We start from the raw sequence: 22,522 nt of genomic DNA on the forward strand, positions 1-22,522 counted from the left end.
TTAGTAGTTTAGTTACCTGATGTTTGTCATGTTTGCAGAACAAAATCTAAAAAAAATTTTGTCCTCCCCTGAGAGGCTTTACTTTAGACACTTTGACTTTTATTTTTCAATCAAAACTAGTTCCTTAATGAGGCTCTAGCAAGGAGAGAGTTTAAAAACAATTGCTAACGACACAGAAAATGACAACACTGTCTCAAATACTGAGCAGAGGCACTTTCATAGAAAAACAACACCTAAGCATAAACAATTGATTAAACAGTAATCTCCCACGCTGTACATATCTTTTGTACTAGAAAAGGCAAATTGCTATATAAGCGATGTTTCAGTAAATTCAGCTGACTAGGAAGCTGCAATTTCACAGACTTCTGGAATTTCTTAGACACAGTATTTTTAAATGAATACTTCATAAAAATAATTTTCAGTATTTTGTTAGATGTAAAGTTTTTATACAGTTTGAGTAATGAAAAACCTCAGCATTAGCTCATACAGTGGAAATACAGTCATTCCTTGCCAAGATAACCATCTCCATTTCCCATTTATTATTCTTTTAAACTGAATAGAGAAGATTGCTCTTAAGAGATAGTCCAGATACAAATCTCTACTATCCAATTACTTATGTACTCTCCTTCAATTTCTCAATGGATGGCTCTTATTATCTCTCATAAATCAATCTACATCAGTTGCTTTTGTGAAAAATCTTTAACATAAATATTAATACTTCGAGCTACTATTTTTCCTCCAATTTTACATAGTATCCTTAGGTTCCTTTAGGAAATTAATTCATGTATCATTCAAGCTTTTAAAATAAAACATATCTACTTGAAGGCTAGGCTTCTTATTCTCATCCTATAAACATCAGTCATCTAAAACAATTTCCAGAAGTACTGGAAAGTTTAAAAGTAGGCACACTGTAATTAAATAGAAGTCAAACTTCTAATCTGTTGAAAATGCCATTGGGTGTCTGCATGTATTCCAATGCTCTACAACATACTATGTAAAGAAAACAAATATAAGGAAAATTAACATTCAGTCAGAATGTGTATGAGCATGGATCCTGACCTAACAAGCAGACAGACTCCCAAGCTTGTGACAGTCCATGCAATTCTTTTTTAGCTTATCTGCAGGCACTCAGCATGGCTAAAGTTCTAATTTAGAAAATATGTGAAAAGGTTAGGGAAGAAAGAGAGGATCGTGATTATTCACAGTCCAGCAAAAATCCGTTTTCTGAGTTTTAGACTCTGGGGATTCCATAGTAAATTTAAGAGAAGAAGTTGGAATTTCCTGATCTGGCAGATATAACCTAGGGTGGGGGAAGGATAATTCTCAAAAGAGCTTTCAAAGGTGGGTTTAGAATTTTGCCAGACAGAACAATGATTGATTTAAATCCTCCATAAAAAGAGATCTTCTAACAAGTCTTTGAAATGGTAGAAGCTAATAGGAATCATTAGCACTGCATGCTTGCTTAATGAAAAATCCATTCTTTTACATTTAATTCTAAACATTTTTAACACACGTGAGCTGATCATCTCACGCTTGCAGTTGTCAGTTTAGCAAGCAACTCTTTCTTTGCCATGCCATGAAGAACTGAACTTTTATAGGGAAAAACAGTAAGGAAGAAAGGTAGGGTTTTTCAATAAAATAAAGCGTGCATTCCTTCTTGAACGTGATCTGCATAGCTCTTCACTTTTCAGTACACGGTAATTTCAATCCTCTCCCAACCTCACTTCTATGTTTCATCTGTTTCAACAGTTTTAACTCTGAACCAAGAGTGTGAAAGCTCTGCTCTTTACTGGAAGTCCAGGTGAAAGGGTCCAAGTTCGGTCTTTTTTGCTGCTGCACTGTTTCATGCCAAATCATATATTTCCTCATATTTCCTCTCCTTCATCCTATTGCTTTCACTATGTTAAATTCATTGTACTTCTATAATTTGTATTTATAATAAACAGATTGTAACAAGGTCTTTGGTTTGGTTTACATAAACTTACTTAAATAGCAACAAGAACTAGAGACCTCTACCAAATGGTATCAGAGCAGCCTCCAGGTACCAGTGAAGAAAGAGTATTGTTCATTTCTTAACATTACAGTATTTCAATCCTTATTAGCATTTCTGCATCTACACATAGAAGACATTCTGTCTAGAACTGATTTCTGCTTTCCAAAATCTAATCATAACAGCAGACATCTTTTATTTGTAATCCTAATAAGCACAGAAAGCCACCACCCAAAACCAAACACCACCACATGTAATTTCTGATAATGACACCTGGCTTCATTTTACAAGAGCCTGCAGAAAGAAATGCATGGCCTTGTGGAACAGAGATGAATAGAGTTTGCAAAGCATCTAACAGTGTTATCTCCTTGTTTTCCCGTGCCCAGATTGTTCTTCCTGTTGTCCCTCTACAGCTAGCAGCTAGCTGCTGGGAGATACACAAGGAAGCAGCAGTGCTTGGTGACCCTCACTGGCAGCCAAAGAATTAGTCTGGTTGATGGAGCATGGCAATCCACTGTGCCAGCTGAAAAAAGCAGGCTAGGGCATTTTTTAATTCTTTCACTGGGCTTTGGGAAGACAAAATCTCTTCCTTTCGCAAACCTGACTAGAAAGCCTAATTGATGTCCAAAGGGCCTTTACTGTACTGACATTTGCTATGCTTCAGCTCTAACCCAAGTCCCTTATGAATGGCCCAAATACTTATGAATGGCTGTAACCTAGAGTGTGCTGCAATATGGATGACTGCAGGGACCGTAGGGACACAGGCAAGAAGATTCACGTGGGGCGATGCTCCTGTGATACCCACATTAGCAGAAAGACAGCCAAGTCTGTCAGAGGAGCAAAGTGGGACTGAGTATTTCTTGCAGAGAATGATTTGCAGTCACTCAGTGCAGAACGAAGTAGAGAGGGGCAGAGAAATGCCTCAGCTGAGGTTAGAGGGGATGTCTGTAGCCTGAAAACTCCCCACTAAGATAATACAAGGACTTAAACACCTCAACCCTGACCTTCAAGTCTTTGTTTCCTTCTGTTTTGCTGCTGTGGCCCAAAAAGCAGAACTAACAAGAACTGTACAGTGCAAATCACAACCCTTCTGCCAGTCACTAACAATTCTAGTTGCGTTGATAAGCTGCCAACAAGCTAAAATGTATTACAGACTTCAGAGCATTGAAAAACGCTTCATTCTCCTGCTGCCATTACCCTTACCAACCTTTATTTATTCCATACTATTCACACAGATGGAATGATGTATTTGAACAGGTTAAGACCCAATCTTTTCAACACACTCCTACCTTTTGCTTATTCATTGGAGTTTTTGCTGAACCTAAAGAGAAAAGATCAAATACTAAGAACAGAGGGCACACAGGACATGGCCCCTGAAGCTGGGAACTGCTGTTGATAAAAATCTGAGAGGAAGTTTTGGAGATCACAGACAGTCTTTTATTGGTTAAATGTTTCTAGCGACAGGCACACCTCTCAATGCTATCCATAGGACAATGATTACATTCCACAGAAATTTCTACAGCACTGTTTCTATCACCTTTAAATTTTTCAAAATGGTCCATTTCCAAAACTGAAACCTAGATATTTCTGCTGCCTTGGGTTACGGCAGTTCAGGAAACAGAACTGGGATGTTCAGGTACCTCTTCCATCTCATTCGTTCAGGAAAGATGGTTTTTCAATAGCACCAAGTCATTTCAAGGCAGGAAAGGGACTGGAATCTGACTCTTTCACATTCCAGACCACTATGCTGACTAACAAACAATAAAATCTTCCCAGTCTTTTACATTCCCAAAAGAGCCCCGATACAAATTTGTCATCAAAACAGAAGAATGGAATGTTCTATACAGACTTATGAACACTGTATTTATTTTAATATATCAAGCAACTTCAACTATCACTTTGTCTTCTGACATTCCTTTTCTCCCTTTTCTTCTGCCTGGCTTATTCGTGACAGTCCAGTGAAATGTCCACATAGCACACCACTAATGATATTTTCAATAGACTACTAAAGCAGTTTTGCTTTTGTACACCACTGTTATGGATGTCTTGGAGCTATCCCTATGACAAACGTATCTCTTAGTTTTCAGTCCATCAGCAACTATTAGTATAATAATTATTCATTACATAATTTATGGCTTCCAGTGGAAGAATAAAGCAAAATAAACAGCAACTATCATTTGCTAAAGAAGTATCTCTGTATCTCAGCTTGAAATGACATATTTTTTAAAAACAAAAAATAAAGATAGAATTACTATTCTTTCTAAAATTGCGAGCATTTAAGAAACAAAACAAACCATGTAGTACAAAGAAGATTAGAAAATGCTAGAATCGTCAAGAACCCCATGTAATTTAAAGGCGACTTCAAGATAGCCCTCAATCAAACCAAACGTAGCCAGCAGGCCAATTCTTTCAAGTATTCATCCACAGGTAGTAATTTAAAAAACAATCACAGTGGTGAATAAAAGCCGTTATGATCTACGAAGTACAGCAAAGTGCCATTCAGGAGAGTTGTTTTCAATCATCCACCTCTGAAAGTGCCTTCTGGAACAAACTTTAAAATACTGTCCCCTCCAAAGTCACATTTGAAGGAACAGAAAAAAAACCCAACTGTAATGAGATCCTTCTAGTACATTTAGTAGTAACTTTAATATTGCACTGCAAATAACATAGCCCACGCAGAGGTATCTTTAATAAACCAAACTCTAGATGTAATACACATTTTCCTCACCAAATTCTAAAATTCAAATTATTAGAAGTACATGATAACTCCAGGGTGCTGGAGATCTACATTGATATCAAATTGAGTTGCTCTTCAAAGTGATAAAGAAATTTAATTTCTACATTTTTGCTTGTAGAATTGATAGCTAGAGCAAATTGAAGCTTTAAATCTTTTTACAGACACTACTAAAGTGAAGAGTGGTTGAGTTACTGCCACTATGCTGCTAAACAGCACTTATAACCTCCAACTACCCTCATAATTCCCATTCCAATATAGCACATTTTAGTCTCCTTGTCCCACAGCTACTTGATCATCTAATTTTTCCATTAAAGGCACAGGTGTTTGGGATTAAGGACTTCATGTCAGGTATGATAATAAGTAATCCCCTGCATTTAAACAGATTACGTCAAGACTTTACTTCGCTGAAACTAGTATCTTTTCTCAAAATATGATGTTTAGTTAATTTGATGATCTAACACTGATAAAGCCACATTTACCCACATATGCCCGGTAAATAATGAAGGGAAGGAATCTCCAGAGGACATCTGGTCCAACATATGCACAATGCAGCACACTTCTGAAATCAGACCAGGTTGCTTTGAGTCATGCCCACAACTATTCAGGGCAACCTCTTCTAGTGTTTGACCACAAATCCCAGGCCACACTGCCAATTTCTTTGGATGCAGTAAATTACTGCAATTCCATTTGCAATTATTTTCAAAGCTCTTCTGGGATACAGATTATATATTGGCCCATCAGTTTCAATATAACGAACAGTATTAATTCCATCTCCATGTTAAAACTCAGTGGTTTCTACTAAAAAAATATTTTCACCAGTTGCCCGCTGTTACTTTCACATACTTTAACATTTGTGTGGAAGACCAGTCAGTATTCACGTGGTACACATTCTACACCTATTCTATATATATAATTTACCCTTAGTCTCCACACCAGCCAGAGATTGTGCTGTCACAATGTGAAGTCTTCAGTACAAAAGCCAGTGTAAGCAGTATGATTCATCTTTCCAAAATAACAATTTTTTTTTAAAGAGGTAAAATTACCTTTCTCTGATGCAGAAGTACTATAAGCTAATGTTGTGATATGACCTTTATTGTGATCTGTTTTTATTTTTGCTCTTGCTGCTTTTAAGCCTCTCTACTGTGATTCACAGCAAAGTTGCACAGATGTGTAGTGCAGTTGAATAGGGGGTGTCAAAAAGAAGCAAAAAGTGGAAAGCAAAATACAGTCAGCCCTTACTAGCACAAAATATTATTCACAAAATCAAAAGTTCAGTGTCTACTAGTCTCATTTCTCTTTCATAAATTCATCTGTGCATCAGCCCACTCAAACTGACAAGTGTCAGTCAAATATTGCCCCAACCATTTTATATCATGAACCGTTTTATTGTCTGAAAGAAACTGAGAGATGTTTTCCCACGAAAAAAAAATATATCTCAACCAAACAGGTGGAATTGAAATACAGTAATGCACTAACATGTTACTCTGAAACAGAGCAGCAAACATTGATTTTGTAAAATTTATGCTTGCTTCTTTTTATTAAAAAAAATAATTAAAAATAAAGACTGTTATTTATTATATAGACTCTCTGCCCACTCTCCTCCCTTATAACTTAACATCTGAATTCTATTACCTCGTATATTCTTAGGACATTTCTACAGCAGATCCAAAGGTCTTAACACTGGAGATAAAAAATTTGTCCCTAAACTGCCTCACTTGGACCTTAATGAGTTTGTCCCCAGCTGCAGGAAGTTTATTTACACTCCTTGATTAGCTCAAAATTCTATGACTTCAGTGCAGACATTATCAAAAAGACAATAGATCACACAGTATAGGAATGGCTGCTTTAAAGATTTTGCCGTCCCAATATTCTTTTTTATCTTCATCATTAAGAGATGTCAGGCTGATTGACAGACAAAGGAGTTATCACCAGGAGAAACAGAAAGGTAAAACTATTTGGCTACATCTCAACTGAGAAAAGTGGAGTTTGGGAGTGCTTTTAATCTCCTGAGTTACCAGACACCACAGAGAAGCAAAACTTGTCTAAGTACTGGTCCCATCTCTCAATGTTGACTTCTGGATCAGCTGGGCCAAAAGAGACCTATGACCTATTATGGTAAGGACTACAGTTCAGGTGACCATGGGATTAGGTTGCCAGGGTATGTGCTCATACACATATTTCTGTTTAGATGCAAACATTCTTAAGTTAGGATCAAACTTGACCTCTGCATTAAAAGCCACCATAGGAAACAGAAGCTGCAGTAAAGATTTCCCTATCTCTCTAAGTCTCTTATCAAGAGGATAAAAAGAGCTAGTTAAACTCTTGCTAGACATCAGAGTACTGACATGACACAAAAGGTGGAATGAGAGAGCCCAAGAAAGAAGTTCATAAGCATTCTGCAGTGGAATACGTCCAAAAAGAGCTTGCAATCCAGCAAAAAGAATACATTTTCAGGAAAAAATATATATCAGGTCTCACAACTTCCTTGTCTTTTGTACAGCTCCTTTTTACAATATGTCTGCTTTTAATAAGGCATCTGCATAAGTGACTGCCTGCAGGGAGGCAAATTCCATGTATTAGTCTAAAGGGCTAAGAAGTACTGTCTTCCCTTAAGATTCTTGTTCTTCAAATTTTTTGCAAGTATTCAATCATCTTACATTTAAAGTTAAGTACTAAGTTCTTATGTAATCAAAATACCCATGGGGACATCACCGTCATCAAGGCCACATGAAAGCATTCATGGTATCTGGATGTTACTGTGTTCATCATCACATCAGCTTTAAACATCACTGCAAGTCCTAAACAGATGGGTACTAGTCACATTTAAGTATATGAGGGCATTCAGATAAAGTTCTAATACTGGCCATTTTAAAAAACTTTTCAATTACAAAATAGATGTTTATGAGAGTTCTTTCCCAAAAGATCTGTAACAAACCTACTACCTCAATAAGTACTGCCACAAGAAGGTACTTGGGTAAGTACTGTCACCCCTCAACACCAGACACCTGCAGTGATAATGTTTCAAGAACTTCAGGCAGCTGGATGAAGCTGCTTAACTAACTAGGATACCTGCCAAATTCAGAATAAAATCAAAAATGAAGTGTTGATTATGGGAAGGTTATTACAGGGGGGTTCATTTGTTTTTTTAAATACTCTTCATGCATTTTTTAAAATAGTAGCCACATCAGGCAAACCCTGACTGACAAAAAAAAAGACATGAAATATCAAGCCTAGGAGGTTCTAAAGGTTTTGCATTAAATATCTTTAACTGTTCTACATCTGTCTTCCAAGCCCATTTTCTTGCCAAAATCTTGCCTAGAAAAACAAAGTTTTGATGGCTTTCATGTATTCTGAGCAAACAGGCCAGCCAGGTCCTGAATGCAAATAAGCAACCTGCCACAGCAATCTATGGCTCATTTTATATCCTTGTAAGCCAAGCTAGCAAGTGAGGCAGAACAACCACACAAGCAAACGAAAACATGAGAGCCAAACCCCCAAATCCATATCACCATAATAACTTCTTTTGCTATCAGCAGTTCACCTTCTAGACCATAGCATCATTAACATCTCTTAACAGCAGCCCAACCAATTAACAATGCCTTAGCAAACCTCAAACTTCAGTCCACTACAGTCGTCGTCTCAAAGAGCAGATATAAAAAGAGAGCCTAGGGATTACCAATAACAGGAAAAAACAAAACAACAACCAAATCCAACAAACAAAACCCTACAGAAAAGCAAAACAAACAAACAAAAACAAACAGAAAATAATATGCAAATTTCAGAAACTTTCAGAACAAATCATCTGTTTACTGTGTATTAAAAAATACTTCATGTTAAGCCTTACTTGCTGCAGTAGTAAAACACTGACCTTGCTAGCTTGACTATGGTGTTTGCATACTTTCCTGCATCCCATAATATCTCTAGTCATTTAAACACTATTTCAGGAATGTCCTGTAGAGGTCTCAGATGATTATTCACATCCCTAGCATTCTACTATTCACCAGAATGACTGTAAATGTGTTAACAGTTCATTTCAAACATTGCAATACTGACAGCATGACAGAAAGAGGTCTTTATTCCTTGTCAGATTGCTGCCTTGAATTGCATTCTCTTATGCATAACCATTTACTAATCAATGCTTAAGCCAAATATATTTTAAATATTTTATACTTTCATTCCAAAGGATCCTCCTTCATGATGTAACCCACTAAAACACCCCCTCAGCCTGCCACTTCTGTGTTAAACACAACTGGAAACTACAAAACAGAATGTGAAAAACTTCTGCAAAATTCCTACTATTCAGGAACATTAATACATTGATATACAGAAGGAAAGGCCTTGATTTCTGGTGTTTCTCTATAGGTCTACATTCCAAACCAATTAATTTATCCATAAATTAAAGGGAATGCTGTTACTTCAGATGGGTGAAATTCAAGTTAGACCCTCAGAGATCGCATCTGAGCAATATCCTGCTTTCTTGGTCTAACTCCAACCCCACGGACATTCCAATGCTGGTTTTGTTGGTTTGTCGCTGTTCAACCTGGAATTTAGTACTAAACAGTGTTGTACCTTAGACTCATACCATAACTTAATTCTCTTTCTGAGAGAAGTCCATAGCCCTTCAAACTGAACTGCTCTCAATTCCATCCAAACTAAAAAGGGAGGCTACGTGCAAATCTTTGCACTAGAAGTCTCAAGCAGCAAAAACCCCAAAATACCGTTTGGGTCAAATCCTGCAGAACAATAAAACATTCCATTACTGGGAATGTAACTAAAATAAATGCAGTGTCCCAGAAAAAATAAAAACATAAATAATTTTTGCAAGGGTCATAATTTAAAATTTATCACAAATTACCATACAAGATGATGATATGTTAAGACAGCACATTAACTGAAAAGGACTTGATTTTTCTTTTTTATGATATGCGATTACACTGACCATACATTGTAAAAGTCTTGGGAATAGGGGATTCATATTTGGATGGGCAGTGAGCTTAGGTACACTTGGGAGTACATCCCCAAGAGTACACAAAAAGCATAATTAAGTGCCCTTAGGTAGAACCATGACCTGACTGCTGTCACAGTTTTAACAATAAATTAAGAACACAAGCAATGTGGTAATACATTACTACATTCCTACCAAAACAATACTTCCTCTATAAAATAGTAGCTCCTAAACTTCTGAAGTCTTAAGGGTTTCTCACAGGATGTTTGCCATATCTCTTAAAAATAATTAAAAAATAAAAGTACCTTATTTGGTGCTGTACCAAGAAACAATGTATACAGAGATACCTCAAACTGGGTATTCATAGTGCAACTCAGGATAGCTAAAATGTTTTAAAATTTAAATCACATCCTCAGTAACAACACACATATGGCAACAGAAGTACAATTAGACTTGAGGGGGGGATAATTTATGGAATATGGACAAAATGTCACTCAGCTCACAAGGAAATTTTGTGTCGCAAGCATCTTTTACAAACCCACCAAAGAATAAACACAGGTCAAAGAAGCTTCATAAGCAACCACAGACTGTTTCACAGAAGCAAAATCTATTAGATGCCGATACACATCCTACTTTTCCCACTGCCTTTCCAAAAGCAAGAAACACATCCAAATGGTCCCTGCCTAGGTCCTCTCCCAGCTATTTCAGCCTTAATGCACTATAAACCATTCTCCATTGACAACTGCTCTCTGCTGTGTCTTCATGAAACAGAAGACAAAACCAGCACCCCCTTGGTCAGACTCTGCACCAGTCAGGCTACAGTCGGGATGGCTCATGAACATGCACCAAAGCACAGGATGAGACTGTAATCATTTGCTAAGAAACAGCATTTTAAAAATACAGCTAATTTGCTAATAATAGCATTTAAAAAATCTAGCACATAAATCTGAATCACATCTTGTTCTCTGATGCACATTAACTGTTTTTTAAACAACAAATTTTGCACAAGGTTACTTCTAAGAAGAATTACAAATTTTAATAGAGACATTTTGTTAATACTTGTGAAGGAGTAGAAAGTTCTAAGTCTACATAGACTTTTTTTGCATAATTAAAAAAAGTGTATTAAGAATGAAGAGACTAGCCTTTCAATAAGAGTACTTGTTCTCTATCAGATCATCACCACCTCTCATGAGACAGGCATTTCTAGGCTAGACTGTGGTTTAACTATTGACAGTACTAAACAAAGGATTTCATTATTTCACCATCGAAAACAAATAAATCTCTTTCCCTAATAATTTTCTGCAGTCAGCTGAAGGGGCTCATACCTCGTCTTCTAGAAGTATTAAGAGAACCGCATAGTAAATCACCCTGCCCAGAAGTGTCCTAGAGACTGACAAGCAGAAGAGACCAGAATTGTTCCTCCACATTGTGATCCCAATAGAAACAGTGCCATGCAGTGATACGACAGGGGACACCTGTGCTTCGGTCAAACCCATCTTGACAAGATGCTACTAAGACATACGGCTGCCACAAAGCTAAAAGGCAGGCACTAATTCATCATGCATTGGGCATATTTTCTGCCATATGGCATGATGTGCTTGAACACAATTTGCAGGCTTTATCAAAAGTTCGTCTGCCACATGATTAAAACCAGATGCGTCTTCATCAGGCATTCTCAACTCCATGAGGGAGGTAAGCTCTTGAAAGGGAAGGGCCAAGCATTGAATTAGAGTAAGAATTCTTCACAGGTCAGATCTATAAGCCATAAGAGAAGTTTATCTGGACGAGACTATAGTTTAGCACTTGAAAGTACTTTAAAAAGGAAAACGAGGTGTGCAAAGTACTATTCCTTCATTAACAACCCAAGAAAGTTGTTAATATAAAAAGAGTCTCCTTGCAGTGTTTAGTTAAAATACAAATTCTTCTAGATCTTTTCCACCAAAAGTGAAAAAATATTTGTATTTCTGGACACTGAAAGCCTGATTACCAGAACAAACAGCATATTATGGAAGGCATCCCAGTATGGTTGTTCTTTTTGTTTTTTAAATAAAGATTAAAGTTTTACTTCATGGATTGAGAAAAATAGCACAGACATATCAAAGCAGGTCCAACAAAAGTATTATATAGCACACAGCAAGAGTATGCAGAAATTCAAGTTTGTTGTCCCTACGTCTTTACATACCCAAACAATTACTTTGAATACAATATGTATTCAGAGTTGATAAGATAAAGTTGCCTTTCGTCAAGTACAAACAGTATCCAACTTCAAAGGACAGCATCCGATCTTGTTCTATTAGATGCAAATGACTGTTTCAGTTGACAAAATACACTGACAGACTGCCTCTAGCCCTGAAGTCCTAACCAACAAAAAAAATTCTAAAAGCAAATTAGCTCTTAAAAAGTACATGTAAACAAAGGGGGAAAGCAATCTCTCTCCTCCAGGAAGCTCTTCTAAAAACAAGAGCCAGAGATTGACTTCACCAGGTAGAAACTTCACCATAATTAATGGTTTTCCACAGAAAAAGTCACTGAGAAGAGCAATAGCATTCAGCAACACCCAGTGTGTGCTATTTAAAAAGACCCAAACCCTACACCCACAAAGCAAAACCCTACAAATTATTTAAGAAACACAAAAAGCAAACCATAACTACTGTATAACTGCCCTTTTCAGACACTAGCTCCTCCTTCCAAATGAAGGCCAAGTCAATTTGTCCATCCATAGATGACAACCTCAAATGCATGAAGACAAATGGTTCCAGTTTGTTTCACACAATAAAACATTCACCATCTTAAATTACACCATTATTCTGGTGAGACACTTTGCAGTAGAGCATAAAACACATTTTATGAATAATTAGGAACAAAATGCACCAAAGTCAAATAATTTCTTATCTACTTTTATAGACAGTATAAATTAGCTCTTCATAAACACATTGTCAATAGCAGCACATTCCCAAAAAACACATTCTAATTCTGCAACCATGCAATGACCAAATTTCTCTTCAACAAAAGCTTCACAATAACATACATTTAAAGAGTCAGTAAAAAAGTCTGTAACATCATAAAGGTTTATTGGTGACAGAAAACATATTTAGGATCAAGATATCCGTGACAGTACTGGTTCACAGCAAAGATGAACACAAAGACATGCACAAGAAAGCAATGGAGACACCCAACGAAAGAAATGGACACCAACGGTTCCATGGCAACTAGGATTGATCTGCATCTTGGTTTCTACTGTACCATTTTCCCATTTTGCTCTCGGCTCTGGACTTGCCTCCAGCCTCACACTAGCAGTAGTACCCATTCAGTGACAAAATGAGCTGATTCTGCTGGAAAACAACCCTAACAACAAGGGGTTTCATTTTAGTCAAATCACCTCCTGGGGTCGGTTTTGCTGGCAGAAGAAAGACACATAAACAGAACCAGGACATTCTGGACTCAGCGGGCTGAACTGCCCCTCTGCAACCCTTTTCCACTTCCCTTCCAGGTGGCTGTAAATTCATACACCACAGCATTCTTACACACCACAGCAGAACAGTTGTGGAATCTTAGCATTGTTTCTATTTATGCCTCCCTGAAAGTGTATCATTATGGAAATATTACTGTACGTAAATAAGTTTGTCCATTTGCAATCTTTTCCATTACTTCCATGAGTATATGCCAGTTTTCAGTCACCTGTGTGACACAAAAACTGTTACATCTCAAATACCCAAAGGTTTTTTTAGGCTAAAAGGAAAAAAGTAGCAAGACAGCCAAAACAAAACCCACTTCACAAAATTCAGCTTGCCTCTCGATGTTACAAACATTAGTGAGTGGAAGTAGAGAATCCTCTTACCTTATTCTAATAACCTCAATTTCATGTTCAAAGCACGGAATTTAAACCAAAAAGTTCAAGATAAGCTATTTAACAAGAAAAAAAAATCAGGAACTGCTAATGTCATCCATTCAGATCTCTGAAGTTGTAAATATGTTTCCCTATTTGATCTATGTATAGATCCTTGCCTGTAAAAAGGAAAACTTAACTCAGTCATTACTCCAAAGTAAAGTCAGTTACTCCTCTCTGAAAACAGAATTCTGAAGTATTATTTCATTTAACCATAACGTGGTAAGACAACAAATCTAGCAAACAGCTCAGCTCCATTCATTAGAGAAAAGGTCTATTTTCCTTCACACGTACAACTTCTCATTAAGGCTTATGTTGGGCAAGACAGCTACTGTAACACTATATTGTAAGTCAAGATAGGTTTTAATTGAAGTAGCTCTAGTAGGCAAGTACTTCAGACATGGGTCTGGACAAACCACAGTCTAGACCACTTGCCCCACTTTACATACCAGGTCACAGTCCTTGGCTGTAACCAGCAGTACATACTTTGCACACATAAGCAAATACTCTGCAGCATTTCCTGACTTGTGAACTTCACATGCTCTGAGATGAAAGATACAGTGCAGCCCTATCAATCCCAGAGAAGTAAAGAATAAAAGCGTCATCTCAGTCACCACAGCCATTTTCAGTAATGCAAAAAATCAACAACACACAGGCCCATGCAAATGACAGACTGGTTAAAAAAACCCCATATACACAATCACTATGTATTTTAACAGTGTCTGATGCTATCACAGCTATATTACCACTGCAGTATTAGAATTCTACTTTACACTGGATAAACAAATGAAGGTGTCAGAACTTCAGACACAGCTAGCCTCTCACTGCATGTTCAGTACTTGCATCACAGGTTTATTTTGAATAAATATACATCAATTAAGTAAAAGCAGTCCCCAACCCGTCACTGAACCAGAATGAGATACCAGACAGTTTCACAGGGCACGCACATTCCTGAGCAGACAAGGGGGCAGGAACAAATTACATAGAATTAGGATAAAAACCAGCAAATGATACTACAGGCTGAAATCAAGAAGAAAAAGACATTTGGGGAGCAAAATTCTTGTTCTGTCTCACTACAGGATTATTGCAAGCTGTACACCTTGGAGTGCTATGACTGGAAGTCTTCTACCACACACCCCTAAACTACAGTAGTGTTTAGGAAAGAGATAGGATTAAAGTCCCTCTCCTCAAATAACTTCAGTCTCAGTATCTTCGCTCTTCACAGTATCTGCTGTTTACAGGACAAGAGAAAGCAAGTTCCAATGAGAAGGTAAGGAACAAAGTGCCCTTCTTTTCTAAGGGAAAAGGGCAACAACACTTAAATGTTCTAAAATTCAGACAAATCCAATCATGCACAAGTTAGAGAATCCCGTACTAAAAACTGTAATGTTTCCACCTCCCCACAAAACAAAAGCAGCAATGGAAACTGCATTCCCTATTCACACAGAAAACTCTTTCACTACCTCTTAACTCATAAAGTTCTCCGATTTCTGCACATCCAATGTTCTCAAGCACTTTCTTGGTTACATAGTTAGTGAGTACTCTACAAACATTCTAGCAAAACTATACAATGAACATTTCAAATGCACATTTGAAACATACATTTTAAACAGATTTTTCTCCTCAGTGGAAAGCAAAGTGAGGACAGAAAGTACAGTTTTGTTGTCATACTCATCACTGACAGCAGTGGGACAGGAGTGCAGATAAACATTTAATAAAGATCACTTGTAGCTTCAGAATTTGTGATGTTGAACTCATTTTAGGCAAGCTATTAAAAAAAAATAATCCAGTTGGAGTCAGTTGTGATCAGCAGTGTGCACAGGCTTATTTACGATGTAGAAACCAAGATATGAGAAGGTCTGCATTTATGGTAAGAAAACCAAGCTGAATCAACCAAGGAAACTGCTGAAAACTTCAGGGTATTGAGATTCCTGCTTCCCATTTCACTCCTCATTAGTACTTTATTCTACTGCTTCCACTAAGGAATATAATAAACATAGGGCCCACTTACAATGTGTTGAATAATGGAAAAAAAGAGATATTTTCCTTTTCAAATTTCTGTCCCACCCCAACTGCCTCTTAATTGTCTATCAGAAGAAGAAAAGAAACAAAACCACATCAATACCTTACCAAATCTCAGTATCCCAAGAAGCTTGAAAGACTTTCAAGGGAACTTCAAAAAAACCCATGAATTCCTCTAGCCCTTTTCATCTGGCTTGTCCTCTTCTGTCCACAATTGTATTTTTATAATTTTTTCAAGGATACAATTGATATTTTGGGCTATTTCCCATCTTAAAATAAAGCAGTTTCAGAAGAACCATCAAGACCAGTAAGTGCTCAGTTTGCTGTAGTGTGAAGGAGTCCTAAACAAAGAAATCACAACCATATATTTAGTGAGTGAAAATGTTACTACAACTCTCACATTCTTGCCTTTATGTTTCTCTTTCTCATACTTTATATCTTAAAGTGCCCTCTCCTTTGGGCCACCAGTCTTTAAAACAAATCAGAACAGTACCCCAAGTGTTTGGAGAGAAAAATTGCTGTTGAATAGTGCAAAACATTAAAACCCCCTGACCTTCCACAACACTCCTAAAACACAACAAGCCAAGTCATTCCTGCCCTTGAAAGAGTGAGATTCTCTAACGTCAGTGGGAGTACTCAGATAAACGATGCCGACAAAACTGGAAACTGAGCCCCAAGCTTGAAGCTGATGTGAGGGGTTTTTTCACAGCTGTACAACAAGGCTCTAATTAGATTAACAGACCTGCACCATCTAAGCACTAACAAATACATACACTATCAGAACAGTCCAGAAAAGAACATGAGGAAAAGTGTCACTATATTAAGAAAACCCCAAAACCACAAACACAGAATTTTCCAAGAAGCTTTGAAATATGGCATTTTCAACTGTCAACTTATTTCTAGATATGATTAAACCATTCCTAACTGTTCTCAAATACACCTGGCAGCCCACAACCATATGGCTAATGTCTCCCAGCACTAGTCTTTGGTATCTGTATCTTCCAAATCTAAGAGAATAAGAATTATTTAAAAACATTAGGCATGACTTTTCTATGTAATCATCCAGGGAATGCAGTGTAACACCATCGGAAGGAATATTGTCCATAAAAACTTATCTATTCTACACTTGCTTTACCAATGAAAGATTTTAGGAGCCCATATAAAATGACATTCCACAAGTACATCATGAAAACTTGTATCATCTCCATCAGAGAAAATAGCCAGAAAGTCCTAAAGTATCATCAGACAAGGGAATGTGTTTTCAGTCCTTTTGTGGAGTCCACTACTTTCATTTTGACAACTTAAAATATGTTTTTGAAACAGCACGAATCCAGATTTTATTGTACTGACAAACTTGGAAAATCACTTCTCAATTTTTTTGACAGCAAGTTCTAATTACATCCTGTATGGTTTCCAAATGTATATTCTCTAAATACCTGGAAGCTAAAATGGAATCTAGAGCAAAGCCATCACAGGGCGTTCATGCATTTCTTATTTATTTTTCCAAAACAGGTCACCAATATAAATATTGACTGGAAACAGGGATATTGTAAATACAAATACTGCAAGTCGCACATTAAATGGGTTTGTCAGTCTCTCTTCTGTGCAGGCAATTCAGCTTCACAGTTGAGCCATGTACACCAAAGCATGGATTCTCTCGAGCACCTAGGGCAAAATTCCTCTTTTTGTTCGTTTTGCATGACTGACACAGGTTAACAATTATTTCAAACACTACTCTTCTGAAAAAGGTCTTTAAAATCTCTAATGAGAACTAAGGAAGTAAAGTCTCAGGACTTGATTTCTCTTACACCTTTAAGATATTAACAACATTTGCTCTGTCTCTATAGGATGGCAAACACACAAGTGTTACTCACTTTGCTGTCTACTCCGTTAATGAGAGTGAAGATTCAAATTGTACCATCCAACATGAATACTCTTGAACTTTTCAGGATTACAGAATATGTTAAAAATTAAATTAGTAGTATACTCATGAGGCAGTATTATAACGAGCGCACTCCAGTGTCACAATTTTGCTTTACCTCAATCATACTATCTTCTATTCTGCTTTGAAAACACAAATTAAAGGTTTAAAACTAAAAAAAACTTCATAATCACTATTTCTAGAGACAGTAAAGCCAGAAGTTTTATACTGCCTGCATTAAAAAAAAAAAAATCACCTGAGAAGGCCAGGTGTAACAAATAACATTGTCCTGTAATACCTTACCACCTCACTAATATTTACAAGGTAACTGATGTGTTTTGAAGTACAGAGGAATTTAAGCATTAAGTTTGCCACTACTGGAATTTGCTGTTATAGCAAGTAGGACAGAGCAGTAGGCCTTACACAGCACATGATGCTTGTCAAAACTTCCCTATGCAACTTACAGCCAGCAAGCTTTGTCACAACTACCTTTTCTAATTTCACCTGAGAAACACAAACCAAGGCCCTCATTTATAATTCAGTGCAGCTTGTTCCATAAATTTATAATGTCTTTTAAAACTTTTTTTATAATTAGACTGGACTGTTTCCAATAGAAACATCGTACTTCATAATATGCACCAACTTTTGGTTTCTAATTACTTTTCAGCACCGCTTTGGACAAAATATACGTTTTACAATAGGTATCTTGTGCGTCTGAGATCCCGCTATTAAAAACAGCACTGAAGCCGACCCAAAGAGTCACCAGCATCCCCCACCAGCTGGCAGACGTGCCCCGGGCACTCCGGGGATAGCAGCCTTCGCGCTGGGTCTTTCGCTCGCTGAAGCACTTCCACAGGAGGTTTACCGAGCTCAGACCCGGGAAGGGCAGCAAACACCCTGGGCTCCGGCTGGCGGGCAGTGAGCGGATTTGGGCTCGCAGAGGCCTAGCGAGCGCACGAGGCCTCCGCCAGCCCCGGTCCTTCCCCGCTAGCCCCGCACGGCGCTCCGGGCGGGCCGGGGGAGCAGAAGCACGGGAGGGCCAGGCGCCCGGGATGCTCCGCCAGCCGGGAGGGAGGGAGGCGGCCCCTTTCCGCGGAGCCCGGGGGGAGAGGGAGGGCGAGGAGCCAGCGCCTCCGCTTTGGGAGGGACTGGCAAACTTTGGTACCTGTCGGGAACTCCACAAACGCCAGCAAACCCTGGCCACTCCGGGAAGAGCTCTACGGGCTTCCCACCCCCCCCAGTCCCAACACGAACTCATGCAATGGGTTTAGGCATAGGCTATACCCACGCAGGCAGGGGTTTTCTCCTGCCCCACCCCCGTTCCCCACTCCGAGAGGGGACCCCCTGGCGCACCTCCAGTCCCGAGGGGACAGTCGGGCGCGCTCCCCCCCGCCCCGGAGCTGCCCCGGCGGCGCCGCTCCGAGCGCACCCCCAGCCCGGGCCTCGCCGCCGCCCTGCCTTCGCGCCCACCTGTCCCGGGGGTCGATCCAGCTGGTCTGCTTGGTGTTGTGATCGATGTAGAACACTTTACCGTCGTAATCCCTTGCCTCCTCCCAGCCATCGGGTAAGGGGAGCTGCCCATTCCCCGCTTTCCTAGGCATGGTCGGGCGGCGGGAGTAGCTGCTCCATAGGGACAGAAAGAAAGACGGGAAGCGGGAAAAGCCACGACCTGGGCCGGGGAAAGGGGCCAGGAGCGGGGGCTCGCGGGAGCCCAGGGAAGCCCTGTGCCGCGGCCGGCTCTCAGTCCACCATGCCCGGGCTGCCGCCTCGCCCGCGCCGCGCCGGCCGGGTCAGCGCTGCCGGCGGAGCCCAGCTGCCGTCTGGGCGCGGGGAGCCCGGCTGAGCCCCGGGCGGCCGCGGCCGCCGCTCATTAGCATGAGATTAGCATCCATCTCATCTACATGCACATTCCTCCCGCCGCATTCCTCAGGGTTAACCCTGCCCGCGCTGCCCGCCGGGACGGGCAGGCCCTGGCCGCGGAATTCGGCACGGGAAGCGTCCGGCGGGGCAGAGGCTGCCAGAGGGGACCCTCCTGCTTCCATCGGGCTCTGCCCCGGTGGCTCGGCTGGCAGGAAGGCAGGACACAACCCTCTGCGGGAGATGAGCGCTCCGGCCGCGTCCCCGCAGCCTGTCGGGACACTGGGGAGGCCCGGGAGCCCCGCAGGCACGGCCGCCCCGCGGGGACAGCAGCGCCACGGCACGACGGACACCGGCGCGTCCCGTCCTTTGTCTGCCAGCTTGCCGCGGCCCCGCGCCGGGCAGCGCAGGCGACTGTATCGCGGGGGACGTCCTGGACCTGAAGGCTCCGGGAACGCGCCCAGGGTAAAAAGGCAGCTTTGCCAGTGCCTCCGTGCCCTGAGTCGTGGCGGTGTCGAGTTCCACGAGCCCTTCAAGTCGCGCTATCCTCACTTCACATCTTGTGAATTCTCGCTAAAAACTCCCGTAAGGCTTAAGGGTTCCCAGAAAGAACCTTCACATTTAAAATACTTGAGTTCAAAATTTACATAAAAAAGTAAACTCTTCTTTAACCTTGGAAGTACCTAAACTTTGTGTCTTTAGTTTTGGTTTTATATGCTTATTAGTTGGTTGTGGGTTGGTTTGTTTGTTTGTTTTAACAGAAGCACCGGTGGAGAATACATGTACACCATGTGTGCCCTGAACCCTTGCGGCCTGAAAAGCAGGCAACTAAGTCGCATTAAGTATAGAAACCAGGTGTGAGTTACTGCGTGTTTATCTCCCATTTGCCACAGGAGAAGAGTATCCCAGGCTGGTTACCATGGTTCAGCAGATAGAAGGTAACTTAATGAGCTCTATTAATTTGCATGCGTATCTGATTCCCAAGATCTGGCACCAGAAGCAGAGCATCTATGGGGGAATATGACTCTTTAGTTTAGGGGCTAAGACTCCGAGGTAACTCAAGTCCCTGTCCCCTAGAATGTTTTATTTCTTTTAATTTAAAGTTACTGGGTTTAAGTAACAAAATTTTCCTGGAAGAGGAAATATGTGACCCAGAGCAGTCTTTTCTTTTTTTTCTTGATAAGTCTTTATCTACTCCATTATAGCTGTCTAACATTCAGCTCTACAAATTCTTCTTCAGAGACAATTTACACTTATTAAGTACTGGTCTTGTTCAGTGCATAACAAGTTTTTGGATTCCGCTTCAGAGGCCACATATCTGACAGGCATTGAAGTAACTAATTTGCAACTCTTTAAGTCCTACTGTTGGATGTGCTCCCAAATAGAAAAAACTACCAGCAAGATATGATTTTAATTTAGTTAATTTTCAATCTGATACAGCTAAGACCTTTCTTATTTTTGCATTCTACTTATTTTACTACTGTCTCCACATGGCCCATGTGCCTTCCTGCAGATTCTCTTGAAGATTTCTGTTCTACTAAGGTAATGTGTAGTGAAACTTCATACATGAAGAAAGGCCCTGGTAGTTGACAATGGAGAAAAACTTAGCTGTCCTAACTTCTGGATATCCATAAGAGTTCACCCACTTAGGGAATGCAACAGGATCATTGCCTATTAAAGTGACAGATGCATTTATTTTCATTGAGAATATTAAGTTTCAGTGAGCTGATTGGTTTATAAAGACCAGACTTTTTTTCCATCAGTGGAAAAAAACCCCACTTTTACTAAGCATTTACATTTGTGTCCTTTTAAGTAATTTACTCAATTTTATAAACTTGTGACATCCTACAGTGAGAAAGTACATATGGCAGTTATGGGACAAGATAACTGGATTTCCTTTTCCCATTTAAAGTTTAGACTGTGTTATCAATAAGACATTTCATTATGTAAGTTAATAAAAAGTTATGGAGGATATACTTTTCTTCCTGTACAGCTGTGTCACCACCAAGGCAGCCAGACCTACATCTTTGATTACTGGTCAGATGAGATCCACATGGATGTGGGTCTGATTTATAAACACTTCTCATCAGAAAACATCAATATTTTAATTTCCACAATGGATGGAAATTGCCATTCTTAAATTTTTGGAAATAAATGCACTAAGATCATTCCATAATTGTCTAACTTTTATGTATATGCTTGAGTGTCTATAGACAGATGTGTTTACACTTAAACTATTGCATGATGTTAGCTCTCTTTATCCTCCCTTTAATTTCCACTGTTTGAGTACTTCTTTGTGTTTGAATCTACAGTTAGAGTCTACAGTGCAGAATGCCATTTTAGGACTACTGAGAAATTACAGTATTTGAAGTCAAACAGACAAAATTAGGTATTATTTTTGTAAACAGACCTTTAAGATTACCACAGAGAACATACAGCTTTTTGAAGGACTGCCATTTTACAAAATGGGATCCAATTATCCTCTTGGTTTTTTGTTCTTTTGCAATTTGAACTGATAGAAAATAATTTCTTCCGCTAATTTCTTCTTTCATATTTTAAATAAGTCTAGTAAAGGAAGGCAGAGCAGAGTTCATAATGATTATTTTTAGCCTAAAATATGCTATAAATTCTAACTAGAAGAAGTTTTTCAAGTATACCTCCTACATCTCAATTGATAACTTGCCTAGCATGTTGTGCTGACATTGTCAGCTGACAGCATACCACAGATTGTTTGTCTTAATTGCGTAAAACAGCATAGTTCAGAAGATGTAAACATGCTTTATTCAAAACACAGAAGGGTGCATAGGAAGGAGGTGCCCAAAAGCACAGAACAGTGTAGCTATGGCATGAACTTAAGTATCTATCAGTAAATATGATAAATAACAAGATGCAATCGACAAAAAGGAGCTAATCATTCTGCTCTTTTTCTTTGCATATGCATGTTTAACCAGCTTGAAGAAAGTCCTATTTAAGTAGTACATAATTAAAAAATTGAGCTAAAGGGAATTAGAATAATACCTATTTTTTGTCAGCTAGAAGAAGAAAAAAATGTCTATGCGAAAATTCGCAACACAGGGGTGGAAGTGGCTGTATCCAGAAATGGGGTCTCCAAAGGCATATATACTTGTATCCTGTCACATAACATACCCTACTCCAGCCTTTAC

General features: G+C 39.3%; 1 protein-coding gene across 1 annotated transcript in view; it reads right to left on the reverse strand.

Moving 5' to 3' along the window:
- Positions 1–19,239, reverse strand: part of WWC2 (WW and C2 domain containing 2) — a 100,006-nt gene extending 80,767 nt beyond the window's left edge. The window contains exon 1 of the mRNA XM_027879892.1: positions 18,972–19,239. Coding sequence (XP_027735693.1) covers positions 18,972–19,102 — 131 coding nt within the window. The 5' untranslated portion in view covers positions 19,103–19,239. The remainder of the gene's footprint in view (positions 1–18,971) is intronic.
- Between the last annotated feature and the right edge of the window lie 3,283 nt (positions 19,240–22,522).

This window comes from Empidonax traillii, unplaced genomic scaffold (assembly GCF_003031625.1).
Source record: "Empidonax traillii isolate 1590-97213 ecotype Southwest subspecies unplaced genomic scaffold, ASM303162v1 scaffold60:size2069287, whole genome shotgun sequence".
NCBI classification, from domain to species: Eukaryota; Metazoa; Chordata; class Aves; order Passeriformes; family Tyrannidae; genus Empidonax; species Empidonax traillii.